At 45.0% G+C, this 26709-nt stretch overlaps 1 protein-coding gene across 19 annotated transcripts in view; it reads right to left on the bottom strand.

Annotated features, from left to right (window-relative positions):
- CELF2 (CUGBP Elav-like family member 2) overlaps positions 1-26709 on the bottom strand; it is an 884302-nt gene that overhangs the window by 160116 nt on the left and 697477 nt on the right. For 17 of the 19 annotated variants that reach the window (XM_027560192.1, XM_027560188.1, XM_027560184.1 and 14 more), the window contains one exon: positions 7101-7297. In XM_027560192.1, coding sequence (XP_027415993.1) covers positions 7101-7278 — 178 coding nt within the window. In that variant the 5' untranslated portion in view covers positions 7279-7297. Of the gene's footprint in view, positions 1-7100; positions 7298-7469; positions 7661-26709 lie in introns of those variants that run through there. The other 2 variants (XM_027560193.1, XM_027560196.1) reach the window with 2 other exon arrangements.

Below are 26709 nucleotides of genomic sequence, written 5' to 3'. Positions count from 1 at the left end.
GCGGGCCACGGAGGCAGCACTAACACAACTGGGACTGTCCCAGACAATCTAGGGCAGCCTGCCACCCTCGTTGGAAAGAAATTCAGGGCAGAAATCCTATCCCCGTGTCCATTAAAAATGTAAAACTGGTTCATCTTCCTGCGTTCTGAATTCTTTCTCAATTATCGATTTTGAGAGGAAAGCATTGGAATAAACTGGCTCCAAGGACATTTTTACTGCTCTAAGGAAGTTTCTGAGAATCTTTGGGAGAGAAAGCAAAGGCAAGGAACATGAAAATAAGCCTTTCTGCTCCCACTCCAGCCCCTCAATATTCTTCCTCAAATAACAAGGTTGAAGGTGCTCTTCACAAGCCTTGCACATTCTGAAGAAGACTTAAGGTTATAAGATGATCAACTCCCTCTGGACTCTACCAGCAGCTGCCCACTGCTTTGCCCTCCCACTGAATATATACAACAATTTGGAGGTAGGCATTATCACTCCCTGCAAAGGTACAGAGATTGAGGCTGGTTCTCTACACTAGTCCACGATAATAAACACCAGTTTTAAGTCCCATGGCTCCAGGGCCTGCTCTCATTTGAGCCCAGAGGAATGTTCTAGCCTCCAGGCTGTCTCGCCAGATTCTGAAATAAAGACAATTAGCTTTGGTGCTTTCCACCCTTCTCTTCCTCCTCTTCAGCTCCCCTGTTCATTCCTTGACATCTCATTCTCCATGACAACTTTTCCATCGTATTGAACTGGGAAGAGAGGAGGATGAATGTAGATTTTTATGAACGAATTCCTGAAGACTGAAATAAGGGCATTAAGAAGGAAAAAAGCGACTCATATTCTATCACCTAAGATCAGTGGAGGGAAAAGAAAAGGATGAAATCACCCAAAGTGAGCCCTGGCACCTTTCCAATTGCAGCCTGACCAACCAGGAGATGAAAGGGCAAAAGCTGCTCTTTTGAAGCTTAAAGGTAATCCCCCTTCCCTGAGGAGCGGTGAATGTGGCTTTTATTCCACCCACCCTGGACTCGCAGTGCTGGAAGGGCTGCAGCTGCATGGTGGTTACGCCATGGCCCCTGAGCACATTTCAAGAAAAAAGGAAGTTCTGTTTTTCAGGCCTCTGGCACGGAGCACTAGTCAATGCAGGCCACTTCCCGTTCCTAGTTCTCTCTTAGCTGAGAAGTCAAAGAGAGACAGTAAAAATGTGATGGGCGAGGCACTGGTCAGGGCCAAGGGTCTGCTTCTGCCTCCCCATCTCAAACATCAAATGACTATTCTGGTCACTCAGCACAGAATCTGAAGAGTTTCTTCCAGTAAAATCAGAATAATAATACCTAACTGATGGAGCTTAGGGAAATATAATTTAGCATTCATTAGAGAGTAGGTTTTTCCAGGGTGCTGGGATCCTGGGGTATAATTCTGATTAAAATGGAAACTGCAAGAGTGATGGTCCAAGACACACAAATTTATGTACCACTTACAGGTTCTGAGTTGGGTGCCATGGACACCATTCCCACAACCTCCCGCCTCTTAGAATGTATGTCACTCACCACCTCTACCCACCAGCTCTTCCTTCTCCCAAACCAGACCTACCCTTTGTTTTCACCAGCTTCCCCACCTGAGACCTCAGTGAATATCCTGATGCAACGAGTACCCTTCCTGACCTCCAGCCGCATCTCTCGGGCTCACTCGCCAGTGGACAGAGAACCACAGCTGCCAGGGCCCGCTGTAACCAGACACAACCTGAGGGTGACTGCACTCTCCTCCAAGCTCAATAATCCCCTTGTTCCTTCCCTACTGGATTTTCCAAGGCAGTCATTTCACACCTTTTCTTCTGAAGTCTTTGATTCCACCCAGACTTCTCAGCAATGTACGACCCTCTAGAGAAGCCCAGGGGCACGTGTACCGAGTCTCACCTCCCTCCACTAGACCAAAACTCACTCTGGTGTTACTTCGTCCCAACAGCCCCACTGTCTCGACTAAAGCATCTCTCCACCCCCTGACACGTGCTCTTCAGCCACTCCTTGCATCCTTTCCAGGACCCTGAGCCCCATCTACCTTGCACTAACTTTTTTCGCTCTATCTTCTTACCTTTGGCTCCAAAAAAAAAAAAAAGTGCTGCATGTAAGCTTTCTTTCCTTTCATTCCCTGACACCCAGAAAAGGTAGTCTCCACTCATAGCCGCACGTGGAAACCTACATGATCCCTCTCCCAACCTCCCCCATCCTTCTGAAATGCTCCCAGGTCCTCCAATCACCAAATACGATCACTTTCCTTGGCCCACATTCTGCTCGACTCTTCTGAGCCACCTCAGACTCGATGTGATCGAGACTAAACTGACCACCTGGCTCCCTGTCAGCTCCCACCTGCTGACTCCTTCCCCAGTTAGGCCACAACCTCCCAACTGTTACCGCCCCAAAAGAGTTCTCAAGTCCACTTCCTCCCACACGATCACATCTTGGTCACTTGGTTTCTCCCTCTCCGTTACCATGACAGTGTCCTGTCTAGGCTCCATGGACTCCCTGACACAGGCCACCAGTTTCCTGGCCACCCTCCCTGCTGAAATACCTTCCCAGTCCCTTGGCTCTCTAAGAAATAAAACACAAATATTTTAGCCTGAGATATAAGCTCTATAGGAACTGACCCTAGGCTTCATTTCTAAGCCTCCTCCTCATCCCCTCTTCCTTCATTTTCTATATTTCACATTTTTCTGAACTCTGGGAGAATGCACAGTTCCCAGAACCCAACCTGCATGTTCTCTGTACACCAGAATCAGGCCAGTCCATCTACTTGCATTCAATATTGTCTTTATTTGCTTGTTCAGTCACTAAGTTGTGTACTACTCTTTGTGACCCCATGGACTACAGCACACCAGGCTTCCTTGTCCTTTGTTATCTCCTGGAGTTTGCTCAAATTCATGTCCACTGAGTTGGTGATGTCTTTACTTACTCAAATCTTATTATTTTTTTTAAGACTTGGTAAGGATGCCATTTTGTCCTATTTCTTTAGTTGCAAGCTATTTATCCCTCCTCTGAACCCCTACAATTCAAATATGCTCATCTCTTTCTTGTTTACTCTTATCTCACATTCTCTTACATCATAGAGACCTGTGTATTTCTTTGCCTCACTGTCCCTATTAGATCTCAGGGACAGTGATGATACTAATAACTGTCGTAACAACCAGCACCACAGTGAGCTCCTACCACAGTCCAGTTCTGTGCAAAGCATGTGATTTCTCCATCTCAGCAACCCACTGGGGGACTGTCTCCATTTCCAGCTGAGATTAAGTAACATGCACAAGGCCAGCATGTAGTAAGTGATGGAACTAGAAACTGAATCGAGGTTTGCTGAGGTCAAAAGCCATGCTCTTAACTACTATAGAGTATTTCTCACTATCTTTACTCGACCAATAACTGCTCAATAAAACATGCTCTTCCTAGGATCTCAGAGGTGCGATGGTTTACTGAGCCAGGTTCCCCAGAGTTGCTGAGGCTGCTCAGTGAACACATACACTTATGTGAGAGAAGAAACAGTTTAGGTTTCCTTAAAGGATATTTTCAAAGATAGAAAAAAGTTTTTATTCTGCAAGATTAAATAGCACATCACATAGAAAATGAGAGGAAAAACATAATTCACCTGTATTAGGTAAATGCCTGATTCTGTCTCCTTCCTTGGAACCACTGATGTCAGTAATGCAATTCATCAAGGCTACCCTGAAAGCCTTCGATAATTTAAACCATGTTTAGAGAGAGCCTCCAAATTTCTAATTTCTGAGGCTCTGACATCAGCCCCAGGAAAGCAGGACAATTTTACTATGTTAATAGAGTCAGAACCAGTGTAAATGTGGGCTCATTGTTTTACCTATGAACACAAAGATAATGTAAAGTGGTGATGGTTGATCTCCATGTGTAAGCGGCTAAGGGCTGTAATCCTCCAAGAGGAATGTCATTATACAGCTCAAATCCCATCACAACAAACACTGTTACAACAGAGATGTCTCTATAACAAAAACTCTTCCAAGCTTTGGCTGACAGCCCATGTACTTCAAGCAATATTTGATGTGAGACCTGAAGTTCACAGTACTGGGAACTGACCTATATTTGCAAAGGTAAGACCTGAATGATTTCAGCTGTGACTTCTAACCCATGATGCCATGAGTTGTAGTGATGTATAATCTCAACCCAGGAGTACAAAAACTAAGGACAAAGACAGAAGCAAAATCAACCCTGTTCTTGAAGGGCAAAATTCCTACCTTTCACTTGGGGAACCCTTAGAGAAAGGACCTCTTACCCAATCCTGAAATAAAGCAGACCAAGGGCTTCCCTGGTGGCTCAAGCAGTAAAGAATCTGCCTGCAAAGCAGGAAACGTGGGTTTGATCCCTGGGTCAGGAATGTGACTGACAGGCTAACACACTTTCACTTTCAAGGCTGGATGCAGCCTCATCTCATTGAGAAGTAAGATGGAGTGGCCCATGAAGACAGATGAACTGGGCTGAAATTTCTACTCTGATGCTTACTAGCTGGGTAAACTAGGCTACATCTCTTAGGTTTTTGTGATGCTCATTTTTCTCATCTGTAAAATGTGACTAGGACCAACTGCTTTCAGGATTCCAGTAAGAATTAAATGAGATAACTATACAAAGCTCTTGGAGAATGAAATGGCAACACCCTCCATTATTCTTGCCTGGAGAACTCCATGGACAGAGAAACCTGGTGGGCTATAGTCCATGGGGTCACAAAGAGTCAGACAGGACTGAGTAACTAACACACACACATACAAAGCTCCTAACATAGAGCCTGGTACACAGCATGGGTTGAAAAAAGAGTAAGTCCTCTTACCAGGTCTCCCTTTCTCTCCAAGACTGTGGGCTGATACAAACTATTTTAATGAAGTCAGTTATAAGACTGAGTGAACGAAGTTAAAATATAAAGTCACAAATATAGCCTGGTAAAGATACTGCTCAGAGGAACATGGAGGAAAAGAGAGCAAATAGTATAAGAACTAGGTCAGGCACAGACACTTACTTGACTTAGAGAAAGGTCTTCTTGGCTAAAGTAGAAACGTGTGATCAAAAGCTAAAATGCACGTAACCAGGTGTTGTAACAATAAAGCTTTGATCATTGTGTCAGAAGTCATTTCGAAAAATGCTGAATAAACTGAAATTTTCAAGCACGTTTTCCTAGTCAAGGATGAACTGTGGTTACTGACTCCCAAGCACCGGTTTACTGCCGACAGCCTAGTTTTCTGTGGGGGCTATTCCAGAAGGTGGGAGGGCCCTTCTTAGCTGAGTCCTCAGCTTCAGCCCATTCATTATACTGTCTTTGGACACTGTAAAAATATTAAAACACATTCTAGTCTTTTCCATTTGGGAAATATGTCAGTAAAGAGTTTAGAAATATGATCAATATTAGGGATATGCCCTATTTGTGATATTTTTAACCCTCTTGACTTTGAGATACCTAATTTATATTTTTCAAATTATGGGACAATCAAGTATGTGGTGACAAAATTCTTCTATACATTCTTTTGAAAACACTCTTGGTGTTACACGACAGTTTTTGAGATAGAAAAGGAGAGTCCTATAAACATAATCTGAAGGCATGCCTGTTCACCTTTATAAAATAGATATGATCTAGGGGTTTTACTTTGGCCACCTGATGCAAAGAGCTGACTCATTGGAAAAGACCCTGATGCTGGGAAAGATTGAAGGCAGGAGGTGAAGGGGACAAAAGAAGACAAGATGGTTGGATGGCATCACCCACTCAATGGACATGAGTTTGAGCAAGCTCTGGGAGATGGTGATGAACGGGAAGCCTGGCATGCTGCAGTCCATGGGGTCACAGAGTCAGACATGACTGAACGACTGAACAGCAACAAGGGGTTTCAAAATTTCTCAAACATTTCCAAAAAGTCCTATCAGACCTCAGCATCTACAGGGAACCAGAGATGGCCCAACATTTCTCGGACTCAGAACGTCAGAGTTCCAACAATGACTTAGTAGCCCTTTGCCTTGACAGTAAGAAAGAGGCTCAGAGACGAGAATGAGCTGACGTTCCTGTGTTCAACTAAAGTGTGTGTACAAGCCATACACTGAGCTTACAGGACCTCTTATAAGAGGAAGCAGAGAAAAAAGATAACAAGCCAGACAGAAGTACCGAGGTGCAGGGAAACAGCAACTGTGACGCTCACAAAGAGATGGAGGAGCCCTGGGTAGGAAGACCAGAAGATCCAAAAGAGAGAAACAATTATCGAAGTAAGGTTAAAACATGGACAGAGAACAGATGGTAGCAGCAGAGGAGATACTGTAAATTCATTTCTACACAGAGCTCACAATGGGTGACTCCAATATCCAGAAGCTTCAACCTGGACAGACGTTTCCAGCCTCTATTTAAGAATGGTGCCTCCCTCCCCATCACCCTCATCTTAAAATGGAGGCAATGACAGCCTCCAGATTGCACACGTGAATCTTAGCACTGCTAAGGGCGTAAACCACAAGCATTTCTGAAGGTGCGCTAACTATTTCAGGCCACTAGGGTGCTACTTCCTCTCCCCAAAGGCACACTTCATTTAATGATCTCCATCTAGACCCCAAGAATTAATGTCCCTCCTAGAAGTGTACCCTTTATTCCTTACGCCAGTGCTTATTGCTGTTTATAGGGTACTTCAAGATCCCTACAGGCTACGGAAAAGTGAAATGCAATTGTAATTACATGGGCAGTAACAGAAAAGTGGAGGGGGCGGGGGGGGGGGGGGGCGGGTAGAAAGAGATCCTGAAATGCAAGGCTAAGAAACACTATTCCTCTGGGAGGCCAGCCACTCTGCCCAGAAGAGCCTGCGCTGCCTAGAAAGTGACCTCAGGGAGGAATCACGAGCCTGGAGAGAGGCGCGGCCGCCCCCTGCTCCTCCCTCCCTGCATCTGAGGCCAGCTGGTCCACCTGTCCGGGAGGCAGGCAGGGGCGCTGGGAGGAGCCCGTTGGCCACGGGGCACAGGGGCAGCGGGGCGGGTCTTTCTCACCCTCCTCCCTTCCCGTGAATAACCAGGACCCCCACCCCAACCCCCGCAGGCCTGGACTGCACGCCCCTGACCCGCGCGCGAGCGCCCTGCTGTCTGTACCTTTACTCTGGGGAGGGTTCTGACTCCGGTCCCGGAGGACGTTGATCTGGTAGACGGCTCCGTAAGGCTCAAAAAGTTCTTTCAGCTCCTTTTCTGACCAGGACCGGGGGATCTGTCCGACAAACATCTTAATGGCATCTGGGTCTGGTTGGTCTGAGTGATCCAAAGCGCCGTTCATCTTGTTGGCTGTGCCGTTACTGTCAAAAAGGGAAGCGGGAGCCAGAGTTAGGGCTGCAGGGCGAGGGACAGGAAGACAAAAAATCGGGGGTGGGGTGGGGGCGGGGAGGCGGAAGGAGGAGGAAGAGGAGCACGGGGCAAAGTGCCTAATGAGTCGTGGAAATGTGATGAACTAAAACAAAGCACAGGCACCATTAGGTTGCTCCTCGGCGGCCGCGGCGCGGGCTCTCACTGCAGGCTGCTGTTCGGCACCGCCGCCCGAGCCCGGGGCAGCGCCCCACCGGGTGTCACCCGGGGCGTGGACATCTTGAAACCCGGCTCGGGAGGCAGCTGCAAGTTAAGTGCAGGTCTCGCTCCGCGAGGCTGCCATCAACGCATCCGCAGCGTTATCAGTCTCACACTGGCTCTCATGTGGAAAGAAAGGCAAGGTTGGATTTCTGCTGCCTTTCCCACCACCCCGCCCTCCACCCCTCTTGGAAGGTTTTTGGAAGACAGGAGAGAGGTGGTAATAATAAAGTCACATGAAAAGAAAATGAAACACTTGGCAGTCCGTCAGATGACTAATGCAAGATGCTGGTGATGAATTTGCAGAGCGCGCGAGGCATCCATGTGTGCATCAAATTAGTACGTTGTTGCTGCTCAGAAGAGAAAGTGCTCCAGCAATGCGGCTGGGTGCACCCGATTGGCTACCCACGCTGGAGAAAAGGGCCCTGGCTGGGAGGAGGGCTCCCGTTTAAAAAGCACATTGTTTACGGGACCGGGGCACAAAGGCTTTAATTCAGAGAGGCAAAGGCGATCTCAGAATTGCCTGCTTTGTGATAGGAGGGGGGGAAAAAAAGCAGTCCCAGAAAGTTGAGTTCCCGCTAAAGGACACTGAATATTTCAAATCTTTCACACTCCATAAATTGCTCTCTGTATATCTGACATCCAGATGTTGCACTTGAGTTCTAAACAATCACACGTTTGGGAGAGAAAAGAGTAAGTCTGCCTTTCCTTCTCCTAGCTTCAATAAATATCTGGGGCTGATACAAAGAGCAAAGACCATAAGCTTTTACATATCAATCTTCCTTAATGCTGTTTTCCAAAACCCTCATTTGAAAGAGAGAATGCTTGTTTAGAACCTGCAATTCTAGTCACCAACATGTAAAAGGATGATGAACGCATTCATATTTGCTTGGATCCCTCCACCATTTAAGCTGCAGTAAATAATAAAGCAAAGCCACATACTCTTTTCATCTCCCCCCTCCCCCAATGCACCCTAAAGCCACCTACTCTGCCAAGTGACAAGGCTGACTGCCCTGAGCAGCACTGATTTGCAGTACTAATCCTCAGTCTGTGAAAACATATAAAATGCACTTAAATTCAGCAAACACAGAACCTACAGAGCCATGTTCATGACTGCTCCCCAACCCCAGCCTCTAGCCCAGGAGGCAGAAAGGTCAAGAAATGGCCACAAGGACTAAAGCTTCACTGAAAATGGTCTCTTCACTGTAGCCTAGGGTAACAGTAAGAAGGTTTTCAAAGATCTTAAGTAGGTTTCTTTATTTCAGTCAAAACCCCTCAGAGCACCTTAAATTTGCTGCAAAACTAGGTTAGTCCTGAGCCCTTGGGGAAAAAAAAAAGACACTGATGGCTAACAAACAACAGCAGTAAAACTTATGGAAAGGAGAAATTCTGAATTCAGTTTAATCCAGAGAGGAAAAAGATGGTAAATACTCTTCAACTAGGTCCTGGCTTCAGTTTGTATTTCTCCTTATCCCCCAATTTACCACTCTATTTTTTTTTTTCTTTAATCTTTGAGATAAACAATCAGACTAACTTGAAAGCACTTTCAGAGCTTTCTCTAATCAACCTTATTGTTATATAAAAAAAAAATGTTCTACTGAATACACTATTGAGCACAAAACCTTCCTTCAACAATTTAGGTGTAATGTAACGCTTGTTTATATTAGAGCTGGAGCGTTTATCTTCTTCCCATGCACCTCGACTGCTTTTCAAATTGCCCTCCGGGAATTCAATAAACACTTTTAACCCCACAGGGCTGACACTGGCAAGGAGGAGGTGGCGGAGCCCCACGCAGAACAGAATGTAGCGCTCACAGCTCGTTGAGAGCTGAGAGTGTGGCAAGACTTATTTCTGGGACAGGAAGGGCCTGTGGTTACCGCTGTTGACAATCAGCTAGAATGAAAAGAGGAAGGCGTTGCCACAGGTCCCAGCTAACAGAGAACGGAAGTTCAGAATATGGGGCTCCTGCATCTCCTCTGAACAGAGTTAACACAACAGACGGACCAGGTGGCAGCACACTGGTCCTTAAACCTCAACTTAGAATTCTAGAGCAAGTGTTCTTTCATGGGTCTCCAAACAAGGGCCCATTTCTACTTTCTCAAAATAAATAAATAAATACACACTCCCTGGGGTGCATAGGGAGAGACACCGTGAAGAGGGGCTTATGCTTCACCTTTTGGTCTTTATGTTGGTGACTGTGTATTTAAAATCCCTGCCCCTCAGTCATCCTTCACGGATGCCTTTAGACCTCTTGTGTCCTGATGCCGGCGGGGGTTAGCACTTGGGGTTTGAATCCTGGCACTATCATTTCCTAACTGTGCTGCTCTGGGCCTCAGACTCTTCATCTGTAAGATGGAAACAACAGACTTCACCTCTGTTGAGCCATGTGCTAACTACAGGATGTGGCCCCAAGTTCAAAGTGTCTAATGGTTGTCACCTGTTCCCACCGTTAATCTTTTCTGTGCACTTGTGAAGCACTAGAAATGAGTGACCACTACAAGTCTACTTTTCAATCCAAAGTTTTTCCTAGTGTGGACTCAAACACAGTTCATATCCTAAGTAATAATAATAGGCATCTTTCAGTGAGCAATTCTAGACCAGATACCATGCTAGGTGCTTTACATGTATTATCTAATCCTTTTACTATTTCTATGAGAAATTTTTCAGATGCAGATATCTAAGAAATAATTTCCTTTTCTAAGATTACCAGTTTATACATTGTAGAAGCAGAATTTGAACACAGGCCCAATGGGCTCCAAAGCACAGACTATTTCTAAACCATCATGTGGCCAAGTATTGTATAAGGTCTGTTTTGGGCTGTGAGTGAACAGCTTGTGGAAAATCTATGAGAAGACAAGGCCAAGAGCAAGACCTATTGGTTCCCTGGAATCACGCTGCCAGATAAAAGGCAGCACTAACACAAATATACACACATCTTTCCTCTTTTGGTGTGTGAGAATCAGGGTGCAAAGTATGGAACCTAAGAGTCTATTAAGACTATATTACAACCCATACTTTATCCATAATCACACAAAGCGCCTCCAACTCCGGAGACTGCCTCCCTTTCTACTCCCACAGGATCTCATGAATGAGCACCTCTCCTCCATATCTGAATCCTTCCCACTACCTGGCCATTTTGCAAACAAATGTTTCAAAGGTTTGCATCAAATGCTAAGAGCATGACTATCCATTAACTAAGTCCAACAATGTCTAGCTGTTACACAAACTCACAGCAAAGGCACATCTTCCTGATCGAAGCATCAGTGGTCCTACCCCATTGATGACCCCTGTGTTGCTGAATCCCATGCCCTGGATCCCGATGGTATGTTATCAGGAGCCTGGGTAACTTAGTTCTAACACACGAGCTCCTCCTTCTTTGGACTTCCAACTTTCTTCCCGGCTGATATTCATCTCTACAGAAGACTTAACGACTCTTTTGTCCTCATGGGGCTATAAGCGCTGATACTTCTAAGGAAGCCAGAAATCATGTGTGTGACAGTTAAACCTTTCGGGGTACCTGCCAGAGGCCACAGGGAAATCAATTCGATCTACAAAGAAGGGTAATTATGGGAACAGATACCCCAACTCTCACTAAGACTCTCAGTAACACCTTCTATTTATTGCAATCTGATCTCAGACTTAGGAAATTAGACTAGCTCCCTTCCCACCCTCCCTAGCGATCCTCGGCCCCCAGCACAGGGCAGGAATTAGCTTCTAATTCAAAGATTTATTGACAGCCTACTCTTTGCCAAACAGCTTTTCCAGGTACAGGACACAAGAGTACCACAACAGCTCCACAAAGATGAAATTATTATCCTCGATTTGGAAATGAAGCAACTGAGAGTCATAGAGGTAAAGTGACTTTTCCAATGTCACTCTCCTAAGAAGAGGTGTCTGCAGAATCTGAACACAGTACACAGAATCCGGACACAGTAACAAAGGCCAACAGTTACTGCTTAATAGTCTGTGAACTGGGTTTCTGGAGGGTGATGTGTCCTGTGGACTCAGTGGCCGCTGGCAGGCCTGAGACACAAGCCCATACATCTCTGCTACCTACAAACTACGATACTATCCTGGGTGTCAATTCTACTTTTGCTCTTGGCAAAGAGCCAGATAAGGTTCCTCCAGGCCAGATGCCACATGGAATCGGACCACAAGTTGGAGGGCACTAAGCCAGCAGGCACTGGTGATATTGATCTCAGAGCCAAGATGAAAATATGATGATGTTGGGGGGAAAAATGATAGTGCTTACTCTTTGCTTTAAATGCTGACACTGACCTACTTCCCTACTCTATTTTCGAGTAGAGAGAACTAGATCAACAGAGGATATGCAAAATCTTCTGAGGTTCCTCTAAGTAGCAAAATATTACAGACATTATAATAACTGATTCAATGCATTCTTATTATTGTTATTAACTCTAGGATGCAAGCTTTTATGAAGCCCAGGGAATGCAGGCTTCTTTTTGGAGAATGCAAACAAAATAAATGACAACTTCTATTATTTTATCTTGTTCCTTGGACAGAAACTTTCTGTATTATATCTCCCTTATCTATACAAAAGAAAGAATAACAAACTTACAAAATGGGTATGAGAAATCCCAAGTGGCTATAAATAATTTTATAAAAGTTGAAAAAAGTAAATAAAATGCCACCGTCAGAAAATATACCAGCCTGAAAACAACACAGGAAGATGCCTTGCCTTGGAAAAACTTTGGATAAAATTAGCCAATCTCCTTGGTTGTTGTTGCTTAGTCACTGTCATGTCCAGCTCTTTTGCGACCCCATGGACCGCTGCCCACCAAGCTCCTCTGTCCATGGGATTTCCCAGGCAAAAATACTGCAGTGGGTTGCCATTTTCTTCTCCAGGGGATCTTCCCGACCCAGGGATGGAACGCGCATCTCCTGCCTGGCAGGCAGATTCTTAAACACTGAGACACCTGGGAAGCCCAATCTCCTTGACAGTTACTAACAGTTTTATTACTCCATAGTTTTTTATCCATTTTAATTTTTTTTTTTTTTTGGTTCCTTGGGACTTCCTGTATCAGTGCGGCCAACTGTGTGCCATGATGGGAATGGAGCCCACACAATCCAATATGGTAACCACGGGTTACATGTGGCTACTGCACACTTGAAGTTACTGCAACTGAAAAACCAAATTTCAAAATTCTACTTTAATGAACTTAAATAAATGTAAATGTAAGTGGTTTATTTTCTAAAGACAAATAGAGAGTTGAGATTCACCAAAACATTTCATCAGGAAGTTGTTTCGGGTAAACAAAATGAGGGGCCATGAATATGACACCAATGCTTGAGTCACCCAGAAGTTATTAAGTCAGTCGGCAGTGGACTGGCCAGCCTGCCTGGGTTCTTGTCTTGGCTCAGCATTAAATTAACAGTGAGATCCCACGGTAATCGAGTAACCACTCAGTTTCCGTATGTGTACAACAAAGAGACGCCACAGTCCCCATATGGCTCTTTGCTTCTCTGATTCTGCAAGTGGCTGGTGGCTCGGGGCTGCCCCCAGAGCATCCTTTCTCTCAACTTGTGCCAGGTCTGCTTGGCATCCCAACTGCAGGCCCATCCTTGCAGTCAGTGGACAGGCTGCTCCTTTAATGGGCCGAGGGAGCACTTTTTAATATCCTCATACTTAAGTAATAGCCCATGGAGAAACAGACTTTGTGTGGTGACTGGAGGAAACTGCCCAAGGCTGAGCTGTGTGAGGCACAAGCAGAAGAGCTTGGCAATGGGCCTGGGGCTTCCTGGTGGGGAACGGGACAGCGTGAGACTCAGCCTTCTACACTGTCCCTCTTGCTGTGGCTTACTGTTTAAGAGCAGAATTCTCTTGATGGACTGGCAGCACGGTGCGCGGGGTACATCATCAGTTCTTTCTCATGCCACTCTCTGGGGGAACGTATCAGAGACTGGTCCTGCACTACTAGTGTCGTGACCCTCTGCTCTAAACCTAACCTCTCCCTTTAGGAAGAGGCATCAGCCGTCACCAGCCTCGAGTTCTGCGAACTGCAGCTCCCTTTGAAAACACACCACTTTGGGGTTGCCGTGAAGAACACCTCCATCTTCTGTGACTGCCTTTCAACAGAGCACCTCTGCCAGTGGGCAACACAGCTGCATCTCACTCAGGGAGACGCTGGATGGCTGGAAGATTCTGGTAGACCTAACAAAACTCTCTGGGTATCAGTTTTCTCAGCATCGGACGATGAAACCAAGGCCATTCCCATATTTACCTGGAAGGGTCTGATATCATTTCTCATGTGCAGCTGAAGCTTTGTGAGTTTCCTGTCCACCAATTACAGAACAGGGCCCCACAGTGGCCTCACCAGTAACAGGACGGGGCCCTCAGTCTTGGAGGTGAGACTTCTGCAGACAGGACGGGAGAATTCACAGAAAATCAAATGGATCAAATAATACCCAGCATCGTTGAAGAAGGCAAAACCTTTCTCCAAATTGTAAATAAATCAGTTTGTGCTCCTCTGAAGAAAAGTCCAAGTTTCCTACAAGTGTAACCACATGTACAATGTTCACCCCTGGACTTTGACAAAATTTGAAAAGAAACAATTTATTAACAGTGGACAGGACAGCGATTTCATTCACAGGGAAAGCATGCACTTGTGACGGGTGTTCCACTGGACGGCTGGAGTCGGTGCAGGACTGTATGTGGATTCAGCAGGTCTAAAAGCTGTACATTCAATTGCCAGGATGAAGCGCAATCCTGACTGACAGGAAACCATTCCAGCAGAAAACTGCACAACACGGGCATATGGACTCACCAAGGAACAGGGAGACCTTACTAGCTTATCTCAACTGGACTGCTGGTAAAAAGCAGAAAGCTGGAAAAGCCCCACAAAGAAGCAAATGTGGCAACATCCAGGGGGTCCCTGCAGTCTGAACACATGACCGCCCTCGCTGGGAAGGCAGTTGGGTATCAGCTCTGGACAGCCCTGGCTCAGGGAGCTCACTGTCCTCAGGGATTTATCAGAAAGAGTTCTGTGGACTGCAGAGCAGAAGGGATTTGTACAGGGAAGTTTGTAGATGAACCTTTAGAAATGGCAACAGGGAAATAATCATCACGCATAAGATTTATATCAGGCTTCACCTTTTCCAAGTGCTGCTGGAGCTCACATTAATTAATCCTCCCCCTCCAGGGGTGGGGGTCAATGTTCCAGATAAGCCAACAGAGGCGAGGGAGGGGGTGTGCTGGCTTGGGCTGCACACCCCTTCTGGGTACCCTTCCAGGCTGATTCACCCGCCCATGGCTAAATGCTGACGAAGCCACCTGTGGGCATGGGCAACTACTTGCAAGTGGCCCTTCTGGATGATGGAGAAGACATTGGCTTGGCCCCACATCAATTAAGTGAAACATGAATCATTACGAAATGAAGACAAGAGGTGGGGGACAACTCAACAATGGTCTGAACTTCCCAAAGTGAACACTGATTTTTACCTAAAATGTCTCCCATATTCACATTCTGGCAGCAAATGATGAAAACGGGATGTATTATGTTGAGAGTGACCACACAGAACAGACCTGGTGCCTGGTACCTGTAGCTGGGATTCAGTGACTGTGCTTTCCAAGGCAAATAACTCCTGCTTCCACCACTGGCTACAATATTTCGCCTCGACTGACTTGTGTGAGACAAAGAATGCAATCAGGTCAGGTTTGCAACACCCTCCATCCACTGAAGAAATACTGATGGTAGAAGTGGAGGGTTCACCTTGGTGGGATTTTGCCCCTTTCCCCTCCCCTGAGAGTTATTCACACACAAGGCCCTTTTCTTTCCTTTTATTACATAGGTGTTGACACACACAGGTGCCGTGTAGGTCAGGAATGGTGCTGGGTCTAAAGGAGAGAGAATGGAAACGTGTAACTTATGCCTTTAAGCCACCAGTAGCCACTGAGAAGAACCAGCCATATGTATAATACAGAACCAAACCACAGAGCCTGAGGCCCAGAGGAGGGGATACGTAAGGGTTCATGGTCAGCCAACCACAGGGACTCATCTGGCCATGGGGCCTGGCTTTCAGCATTGTGACCACATTCCATCCTCGTGGTCCAGTTTGCCAGGGGAGTCTTCAATAATGAGAGCCACAGGGTGACAAGCTGTACTGTTCCCTGAGTTGGCAATGAGACGGAAAGAAAACCACTGCAGCAAGGAAGCTGGGCCTGGAGAGAACGTGGCTCAGGGTCCCCCCTCCCCTCCCCCTGCATCTGAGACGAGGGACCGGAGCCTGCAGACAGTGTCACACGGGCCCACAACCGGATGGCCACCACCTGCTCTGCTGACCCACACCAGGGCGGGGACGGCACAGGGTCCCACCTCTGCTCCAAGGAACTGGGAGCCCGTTCTGTCCATGAGGCCCTTCCAGCGCCACTCTTCACTCTGGCCTAGCTCCTCTGGGCTCACCCCTCCAGCTGGCCTGTCACTCACTATCACTCCCCCTGGGCTCGTCCGTTCAACCCTCCCATCTGACCGTCTCTAGAGACAGTCAGCAGAAGGGCCGGCACTACCTCGAGCTCAGCGCCTCTACAAATAACCTCTTCCCGTCTTCCTTTTGTCCAGCTGGGTTTCACATTCAACTTCCCTGTTTTCTTACTGCCTCAATCTGCCCCCTGCCCCACCCCAAATCTGAGACCAGGAATAATGTCTTAGAACACGCATGTGACACAGGGTGACCGCCAGCCCAAGCCTGCCCATTCTCTGACTGTCCAACCTACGGAAACCATCATTAACGAGCCGCCAGTCAGGCACATGGTGAGACTGTGGGACTGCCGATGACACGGATGTCTTAAGCATTCCCTCAACATACAACCCTGAAGTGACCCGCTATTCAGGCCTTATTCAACGTGCAAGGAATAAAACGGTGAATCAGATCAGGTACAACTGCCTTTATGGAGCTTCTAGTCTAGAGCAGGGCGTAAAACAAGCTAAGTAAATCTTCTAAGCAAGCATTTCAATGGAGAAACGATAAAGCAGGAAAGGGAGATGGAGAGGGGCTGGGTGCCAGACAGCAGCTCTAAATATAAGTGCTCAGAGAAGGCCAGCACAGAGCCCTGCGTTCAGTCTCAGTACAACGGGTATCTTTTGAACAGATCGAACACAGCGAGAAGTCTTAAAAGTTGTCGGCGTTAAGTCACACACTACACAATTCATCACCACAATCATAGAGAACCATGTTACCCCGTCTGGAACTGCTGTCCTGAACCTGGGGGTCACTACACCTATTACCGATGAGTTACGAATCAGGCCTGCTTTCCTCGAAATGACCGCTAGGTGCACTTGTCCCGGTGCAGCCACTGACCTAATTCTGACCACTCTGATGATAAAATCGTTTCAAAACCGTTCAGGGAGCTCTCCGACTCTGGACTAAGGCACAAAGATTTCACTGACCTTTGAGTTTGCCTGGCACTCAGAACTCTATCTGTCCTTCCGTTAAATATTGATCATCTCCATTCATTATTCATTTAACCATTTATCAATGGCAAAATTTAATCTCAGGCTACTCTTTCCTCAATCTGCTTCTGGACTACCTTCCTTGGTCATAAATGATGTGTGATCAAGGAATACAACTTAAGTCCTGAATGCCTGCCTTAGGGATGCAGCCAGCAGTAGAGGCTGGAGGATAAACAGGGAGATCAGCAATGCTGCTTTTCTTTCCATTGATCTGGAAAATCAGAAGCTGATGGTTAATAAGAACTAATTACGTCATACTAATGACTGTAGTTTAGATCAGAATCCATTTGTGTATTTCTGTGCATTTGCCATTTATGAGGTTCAGATGTATTTCTTTTTTTCTGATAATGCCTTCAACTCACATGATTGTGAAATGTCAAAAACAGAATACCAAAAAACACAAACCAACCAACCCCAGGACATCAGGACTTCCCTGGCAGACTTCATGCTTCCAATGCTTGGGTTCGAGCCCTAGCCGGGAAAACTAAGAGCCCACAAGTTGTGTGGCATAAAAAGAAAAGTAAAAGTTTATTTTTTTTTTTAAACAAAGAACATCAGAGCAGTCAAAAACATATTTCACAAAGTTTCCAGCCTGATGCCTGTGCCCCTTAAGCTCTCTGGGGAGCTTCCCAATCCATTCCTCAAAGATTTCCTGTTTTATGTTGGTAGATAGCTGGGCTGACTTACATTCTTCAGGAGTTCCCAAGGACAGCTGCCCAGTAGAATAATTAATCTGCATAATGACTATCCTTGTCTCATCTAAAAGGTCACCTTATGCTCAATAAATTTTCTTTAAGAATGCAAGAAAATATATAATTTATTGTTAAGAAGAATTCCTTCACAAATAAGACAACAAAAAGAACTACTGCCCTCAAGGGTAAGCTTTCAACTCAACTACAAACTCAACTACTGAGCAGACTGACTCCCTCCCCTGGGGGCTCTGGGAAGTTGAGATTTTACTTTCTCATCCTAACAAGGCTGTGAGCATCAGAAGTCAAGATCTGTGGACCACCTAATTTGCGGTCATCACAGGCAGCAACCTATTTTGCTGAGACGCTTTGGCTCTGGAAGGGGTTTAACTTTACATTTTCTGCTCAATTTTTTACCTGCCTTTTTGGCTGGGAGAAGTGAGAATCGTGGGTGGGGACTGAAGCAAAGATGAGGTGTTTCCCTTGTGGGATGTGGTTTCTCCAAAGTAAATTGTTTGTTCCTCATCAAGCAGCCAACTTTAACTGTTTCTCTTTAAGATAATCACAAAACATGATGTTTGAGGTTTGAGAACTGGAAAAGAGGGCCCATATGAGAGAGGGCTGTGACACCATTCATGAGACTAACCATGAATTTTCTGGCATCTTTCTGTCCCAACATAAGAAAAGGCGATGAGAGGTTTTAGAGGGATCACACTAAATTCCTAGAGAGCGATCCAAAATACTTGCCTCTCTGATAGTCTGCTTAAAACAATGGAAAAAGAACGTTGCCAAGTTTGTGTAATTACTCGAAGACGACCTCCAGAATTGTACGTATGTCAGCTCTTTGCGTACGGCTCCCTATGAGACAAACATGTTGGCATGTCATGCTGCAAAACTCCATTTCAAAAGACAAAGTCCAAATGACATTCTACTTTGCTAGCTTTTAAAACTCTAAATCACATCTAAGATGAAATCAATACCAAGCACCACATTCTGATTTGGAAATCTATAGGTCTTCTCTCTCTCTCTCCACATGTCATAAATTCCATTGATCATCTTAAATCACCAATTAAAATAGGCTTTGACATTTAATTTGCCTTTTTCTTTAAAAAAACAAACCATCAGCTCTAACCTCCTAAACAAATAAGAATAGAAATAGGATTATGTGCAAAATTATAAAAGCTGTTATTCCATGAGGCTGAATATCATCATATCAAAATTCCCCATCGTTGATTTTTTTTAAAGCCATTTCTTCATTTTTTGACACTACATCTGGCACAATGAATACAGATGATCATTTGTTTATATATCTGTCTAACTGCCTTTCCCAAACACAACCAGATGGAGTCTTTCAGAATCAAATTAATTTCAGATTAATTCACTCTGGACCCACTCCAGTTCCATGACTCCTTGCTTTGAGGCACCAACCAAACTGATGGCAAGTCGTGACCTGAAAAGAGCGCAGGTTCTTCAGTATTGAGGGGGACATATGACCTAAGGCTGTGGTTGCTCCCCTTACCCAGAGAGCAACCCATTTGGGTACTGCAAGTTGCTGAGAGAAGGCCCAGCCAACATTTCAGAGACAAAAGCATCCAGCAAGAATTTCCTCTTCGATTTCAAAGAGGAACACGGTCAGTTTTATATCCATTATTTGTAATACCTCAGGAGGATGCCAGTCAAAATGAGCGACCTAATTACTAACACGAGAACCAGGGAGGTCACAGTAGAACTTGCCATCTAGTCATAGCCAGGGTGGACACGGGACGCAGGAGTGAATTCTCAATGCCCCTGAGCGCAGAATCTCAATCTTGAGCTGTAGGAAGGAACCATCAACAGACGTAACCAGGCTCTGCTCCCTGTCAATCTCGGCGGATGCCTTTATTATCACACTTGTTTCAATTGCAATTTGGGTTTCCATGGAGACACAACAGTTAGCTCCAGAAAATTATAAGATAAATGTCAGGCGGTGATAACGGTGTTAATGAAGCTTCGGTGACGAGCAGCTCAGCGCTTCAAATAATAAGCTTATTTCTATTAGCATATGTATAACCTGTCAGAAAACCTGGGAAAGAATATTAAAAATTAAATATCGATCTATCTAAAGAGAGAGTGGGGAGAGACCTCTCTGGAGTGGCTTAAGTTTGGTGGGTCAAGTTGAACAAAAATAAAAAAGATAAAGTAAGCACTGCTTTTTGGGGAAAATGAGGTACCAGTCACAGCCCGCAATGATGCTTTAGCTGACGTTCAAAAATACCTTATTTCATCCAGCAGAGGAGAGAATTTCTTCTTATAATATGGTTAAAGCAATCCCTTTTGTTTCTGGAAGCTAACAGCTCAACTCACTAAGTCTGACTGTGAAAGACATGGGCTCCAGAGATATAAATGCCGCATCCAACCTCACGGTGACCGGACAGAAGGCAGGCCTCCCGTCCCCAACTCTAGGCTGCTAAAAAGCTGTAACTGGATTACTAGAATTCAGGATTCAGAACCATCCTTGACTAGTCTACAGCCAAACATGTACCACCTGAAATTTTACGAGGGAGTATGTCAGATTAAAAAAAAAAAAAAGGACAACCGTGGATTTCTGTAAATTGGATGCATTCTGAAAACAAGCTGATCCAGTGAAATGGCACAGAGCGGCACAGTTAAGGTTAAGATTCTAATGGCAGAAAGCCAACCGGAACTAAAGAGCCTCTCAATGAGGGTGAAAGAGGAGAGTGAAAAAGCTGGCTTAAAACTTAACATGAAGAAAACTAAGATCATGACATCTGATCCCATTACTTCATAGGTAGTAAAATAGGGAAACAGTGACAGATTTTCTTTTCTAGGGCTCCAAAATCAACTGCAGATAATGACTGCAGCCATGAAATGAAAAGACACTTGCTCCCTGGAAGGAAAGCTATGACAAGCCTACAAAGTGCATTAAAAAGCAGAGACATCACTTTGTCAACAAAGGTCCATATAGTCAAAGCTATGGTTTTCCCAGTAGTCATGTACAGAGGTGAGAGTGGACCATAAAGAAGGCTGGGTGCCGAAGAATTGATGCTTTCGTACTGTGATGTTGGAGATGACTCTTGAGAGTCTCTTGGACTGCAAAGAGATCAAACCAGTCATTCCTAAAGGAAGTCAAACCTGAATATTCACTGGAAGGACTGATGCTGAGGCTTCAATACTTTGGCCACCTGATGTGAAGAGTCAACACATTGGAAAAGACCCTGATGCTGGGAAAGATTGAGGGAAGAAGGAAAAGGGGGTGACAGAGGATGAGATGGTTGAATGGCATCACCAACTCAATGGACATGAATCTCAGCAAAGTCTGGAAGACAGTGAAGGACAGAGAAATCTGGCATGCTGCAGTCCATGGGGTCACAAAGAGTTGGACACGACTTAGCGACTGAACAACCACTACCATGAAAAAAAATGGAAAGAAAAATACATTTCCTTTTATTTGCAAAAGATGATTTAAGAATGGAACAAAAGTTTTATGTCTTCTTCATGGACATCCTTAAAGACCTTGAAAAGTTAAAAGGTTGACAATTTTGCAAATCAAAGTCTTTACAGGAAGACATGAGGAAGACCTGCACTATACATACTTCTTCACAGTTCACATTCTCTGAATGATCCCTGCCACAGCACCCACTATTACTCCTTCCACCATACCTTCTCTTCACTTATTTAGCCACTATTTAGTGAGTGCCAGGCACTGTGCTCAGTATACAGTGATGAGTAAGACAGTCTCTGCCTTCACATTTCTCACTATTTAGTAGCTCGTACAACTGAATACCCAAGGTCTTCTCCCACGCCCTGCACCCCTAAGGTCTTGAATAAAGTGTCACGATGCTCTTTTCTGTCCAAACTTTGGTCCTTTTTGAAGCTGACTACATAACCATGCTTTTCTGGGGCAAGGCAATTCTTTCTGCTACACCTCTGCACGAGGAACAGCTGGCCGCTCAAATCCTCTTCTACACATCCTGTCTTTGGATTGTTGCTGTTGTTCAGTTGCTAAGTTGTGTCCAACTCTTCGTGACCCCATGGACTGCAGGATGTCAGACTTCCCTGTCCTTCACTGTCTCCCAGAGTTTGCTCAAATTCATGTCCGTTGAGCCAGTGATGCCATCCAACCATCTCATCCTCTGTCGTCCCCTTCTCCTCCTGCCTTCAATCTTTCCCAGCATCAGGGTCTTTTTGCAATGAGTTGGCTCTTCGTATCATGTGGCGAAAGTATTGTCTGGATTACTATAACAAAAATACCACGAACTGAATGGTTTATAAAATAAGAGATGCTTTTTTTTCACAGCTCTGGAAGTCCAAGACCAAAGTACTGACAGATTCGGAGTCTGAGAGCCAGCTTTCTAGTTCCTAGATGGCCAACTTCTCCCAGTGTCCCTACCTGGAGAAAGGGGCCAGGGAGCTCCCTGGGGGTCTCTCCTATAAAGGCACTAGTCTCATCATGGGGGATCCACCCTCAGGATCTCATCACCCCCAAAGGCCACACCTACTTTTTAATATCATCATCCTGGGCCACAGGTTTCAATGCATGAATTTTGGGGAAGAAACATTCAGCACATAGCACACTCCTTAAGCACTCAAAACTCCTCTCCCTCCCCTGGCTCCACTCTTCAGGAGGAAAGTTAATGGGGTCAAACCCAAGCTCAAGGTTTTTACTGGACCATGGTGCTAGGGTAGCAACTTTCAGTGCAGCTTTTGAAGAATCTACAAGTTCTTGCTTCCCCATAAAAGGTTTCTTTTTTCTCTTTGGAAAGCTCTCTCGTAACTCCATATGGCTGGTGCCAAATGCACCAGGGCTGCCTCCCACTGTAAGGGGTGGGCGCCTCTCCCATCTCTGCAAGGTCCAGCGAGGCAGAGCCACAAATGGCCCAAGCCAGATGCTCTGGTTGGGGGAGAGAGTCGACACTGATTTCCCCAAGAGCCTTCTTCCCTGACTGAATTCATCGTGAGGACGTGAAGAACCAGGGATTCCAATTAGGGTCTGGTCCAGAAGAAATAGCCTCAGGCCTCCTTTTGGTGAAGGCTTTAGCTCACGAGGCACTAAGATCTTCCAGCTCTCCTGCAGCCAAGCTGGTTCTCGGAGCCAGGGTTCCCACACGATGGCTCATGGCCATACACTGTCCCCTGGGCATACAGAACGGAAATCTGCAGGAACGGTAAGCCTGATAGAGGATTCCAGAGCCCGAAAGCCTCTCGACCTCACTCCACTGCAAGGAATTAGTGCATCCTTACCTCAAGGCACAATAATGCAAAGCGAGCCAAAAACTATCAACTACAACAGCAGAAGTCTATAATATACGATGAACGCTCATTCTCCTGGTTTATTTTCCTGCTATCCCACCCATGCGAAAGATATGAAAGGAAAAAACCATTCAAGAGCACGCAATGCCCAAGACACTAGCAATAGGATACTGTAACAAGCCAAAGCAGAGTCATGAGGTTTACATTTAATAACTCAATGTGGATCCTGGGACTTGAGATTGAAACGTTTTGGTTGTAAATCAAGCACAATACTATGTTACTAAGAACTGGGTGAAGAAACATCTGTGGTCATGGAAACAGAAATTACAAACAGCATGCTTTTTCCTCATCAGTTAAAATATTCTCATTCTGTTAGGGTTCATGATTAGGGCTCCTCATTTACTCTTTCCATTGTTAAAACTTTTCAACACTTCACATCGCTCTTGCAAAGTCCTGGGGAGTCAGAGAAGTTGAAAAGTCACCTGCAATGGACATGACTTTGAGCAAGCTCTGGGAGATGGTGAAGGACAGGGAAGCCTGGTGTCCTGTAGTCCATGGGGTTGCAAAGAGTCGGACATGACTGAGTGACTGAACAACAACAATGATTACTGTGGGTATTTTTTAATTGCTGAAATAATTACTGTTATCTTTAATAACAACAATGCGAGGCATATTACAATAGTTCTTCAATTTTAAAATGACAGCTCTAAACTGGGCCAACCAAAATTACAATCATAATTTCCCGGAATTGACAATATTTGCTAAATAGACTCCTTGAGGAGGAGGAGGTTATACATGCGGGAAATGAATAGGAGATGATAATTCGAGTATGGCACAGCTTTAAAAGTGACTTCAAAATTGAAAATCGAAAACAAATCGCTACGGAGCTTTTTGTTTTGATTTCTTCTTCTTGCTGAATGTTAACAGGTTTGACTACATTTTGGCAGCTCAGCTTTAACTGATCTGAAGCTGACCATGATTGGAAAGGTGTTACAAGTATCTTTTAGATTCTAGGGTTGTATTTTTTTTTTTAATAGACAATGGCATAAGGGCAATCAAATCCAATAAACTGAAGAGGAATTCCCGTATCAATGGAGTCATTAAAATACAACCATGAAAGAAGCTTTTCCAACAATGCAGAATGGACAGTAAGTTCCTCTAGGACGTGGGTGGACAGGGTTCATGTTCATATGACAATGGACACAGTGACTATGTGTCCTACGCATGGAGTTAGGGCCTGGGCCCCAGCAGGTGACCACTACGGAAGGCGTGATCCCTAGGACCCTGCTTTCAGCTCCGTGCTCATCATAAAAACCATGATCTGTTGGTTGGTTTGTTTGTTGAAGATGGATTGAGGGAAAGCACAACTATTTGGAAAGATCTGTATCTTATGTTAGTGAAACTGACAATAAAACAGAAACACTATGGATACTGAAACCCCAAAACACATCAAGTGCAAAAAGATACAGACACATGAAAAACCACCACCCAAACAACTCTGAAAACAATTTCAGCTCTCCTCCCTGAATCATATGGTATCAATTCTGAAAACCACATTTCCCCTGGGAAATAGAACTATATAAGGTTTTGTGTGTCCATAATATTATGAATATATTGAATGGCAGAAAGGCAATCACAGTTTTGGAAATCAGCTGACCAGACAGTATACACCTGAGTGAATAAATACCTTAGGATGGAGGATATTCACACGGTGGTGGGGGGGGGGGCGGGCGGGGAGCCAAGATGATGAGGAAAGGCCCTAACTACGTACCTACAACTCTACATATGATCTGACATCGGCCTGTTTTTGAGGCTTCCACACTGAGGTTTCTTCAGCAACCCAAAGCATCATGAAGTCAGTGGACAGCTTGGCAACATTCCACCTCTGCACACAAGGACTGTGAGTACAGGGCATGGAAAGAGCCAGGAATAACAGGAATGCCAGAGGTGTCCCGAAGCTGCATTCAGAAAGTGCAAAGCCTCCGTGTTCATTTCACACCGTATCTGGAAATCCCACCTCCTCTGGCCATCGGGCTCACCTTCATGTGTAATGTGTTATAGAAAGGACTTGTTCAGGGGGATTTTCACCTAGATGCTCTAAAACCTCAAGATCTGTGGGTTCAGCTGTGTGGGAAAGTCAAACGGTACCAGCTGATGAAGCTGATTCAGGGCATCTCCTGAATATGCAGGTTAATAATTTAGATGTGGGTGGGAAGCACTGGAAATGAGTAGAAGATTCCCTCTGGTCAATGGGTCACTCGAGATAAATGGGTTCCAGGTAGGGGTCAGCTCACCTGTGAACCTAGGATGATGAGATTTACCGGGTCAGTTTTTAATTCACTAACTGGTCATTATTGACAGGGTACTAGAGCTGTTTAGGGGGTTGTTTTTAAGACAACAATCGCTAACAATGAGGGCAACTGGCTTCACTGGCTGAAGGGAGAAAATGCCTTTTTTCCTCTTCTTAATTAACAATAACATTCAAAACCCTGACAGAGAATAATGGTGAAATAAATTATGGAATCACTTATGTATGAAACCATACATTATTAAAACTACTCTAAATGGGTCCTTAATTTGAATAAAGATGGCCATTTTAAGAAGCCAAGCATCTCAGAAATGAGAAAGGACACAACATTATTCTGACCCAAGATACCAAAGGTGTATTGTGTTGCCAATGGGACAAGTATGAACCATCCTTGACTCTTATTAAGATCCACACAGGTCTCTTCTGCTGAGTCTTGGCTTTAATTATTCACAGCCCTATATTCCAGTTGGTTAAAGACTGGACAAAGCAGCAGATAGGGCAAAATTCACCTTTAAAATTTATACTTTGCCTATTCTAACCAGTCAGCAAAAGCCACTCCATCTGTTCTATGCTGTGTACATGAGTTTCAGGACTACCTTTGGCAAAATCTGAATAAAGCATCGGCTCTCTTAGTTACTAAAAATATCGACTTGGGGATGGTGGGAATACCTTTCACTGTTAGTTTTAATACACGGGATCACAGTGCACACTTAGGAAAAGCACAGAGCCCCTCAATAAACCAAACACCAGTTCCAGGCTCAATCCTACTTAATTTATGCATAAACAAGAACAGGTGTTTTTCTGGCAGCTCTGGTGGTGCTAAGCTCTTGTCCCCCTTTAATGTAAAACTCATCTGAATCTAACATCTGCATACTATTTCGGACAACGTCAGGCCCATCGTCCTTCTGATGTGTGACTCTAGCAACCTCTTGGTTGCAAATACAACCACCTCCCCAGCTGGAGGAAGGATACCTCCCCACTTGTGATACCTGGACATGGTTCTGCACGGCAGTTTGACACACTGTGGTCACATGTTCAAAACAATTTTTTTTCAAGTGATGCAGAATGAACTCTCCATTCTCCACCTTGGAGACAAGGACAATTAGAGCCATTTCCTCCTAATAAAACCAGCAAACAGTGATTATATATGTTTCTATAACTTAAGAGTCTACACTCTTAAGAGAAGTGCAAGAGAAAAGCACTCACTCGCATCTCTTGCCATGTGGTTACAAAACACTGAGCTCAATTGTTCTAACAGGCTCACCCTACTTAATTAACAAAGACATCCTGGTTTGTATGCGCAGGGGCCACGCTCAAAAAAAGGCTTATGAGGACAAGTTCTGCACAAGCATTTTATTTTTTAATGACTACAGAAGCTCTTGGGGCCCATCATATTAAAAGTAACAAAAAAGGAGGGAAGTGGAACTGGTTCT

This window comes from Bos indicus x Bos taurus, chromosome 13 (genome assembly GCF_003369695.1).
Source record: "Bos indicus x Bos taurus breed Angus x Brahman F1 hybrid chromosome 13, Bos_hybrid_MaternalHap_v2.0, whole genome shotgun sequence".
Lineage (NCBI taxonomy): Eukaryota > Metazoa > Chordata > Mammalia > Artiodactyla > Bovidae > Bos > Bos indicus x Bos taurus.
This window is presented reverse-complemented; position numbering and strand designations above follow the sequence as displayed.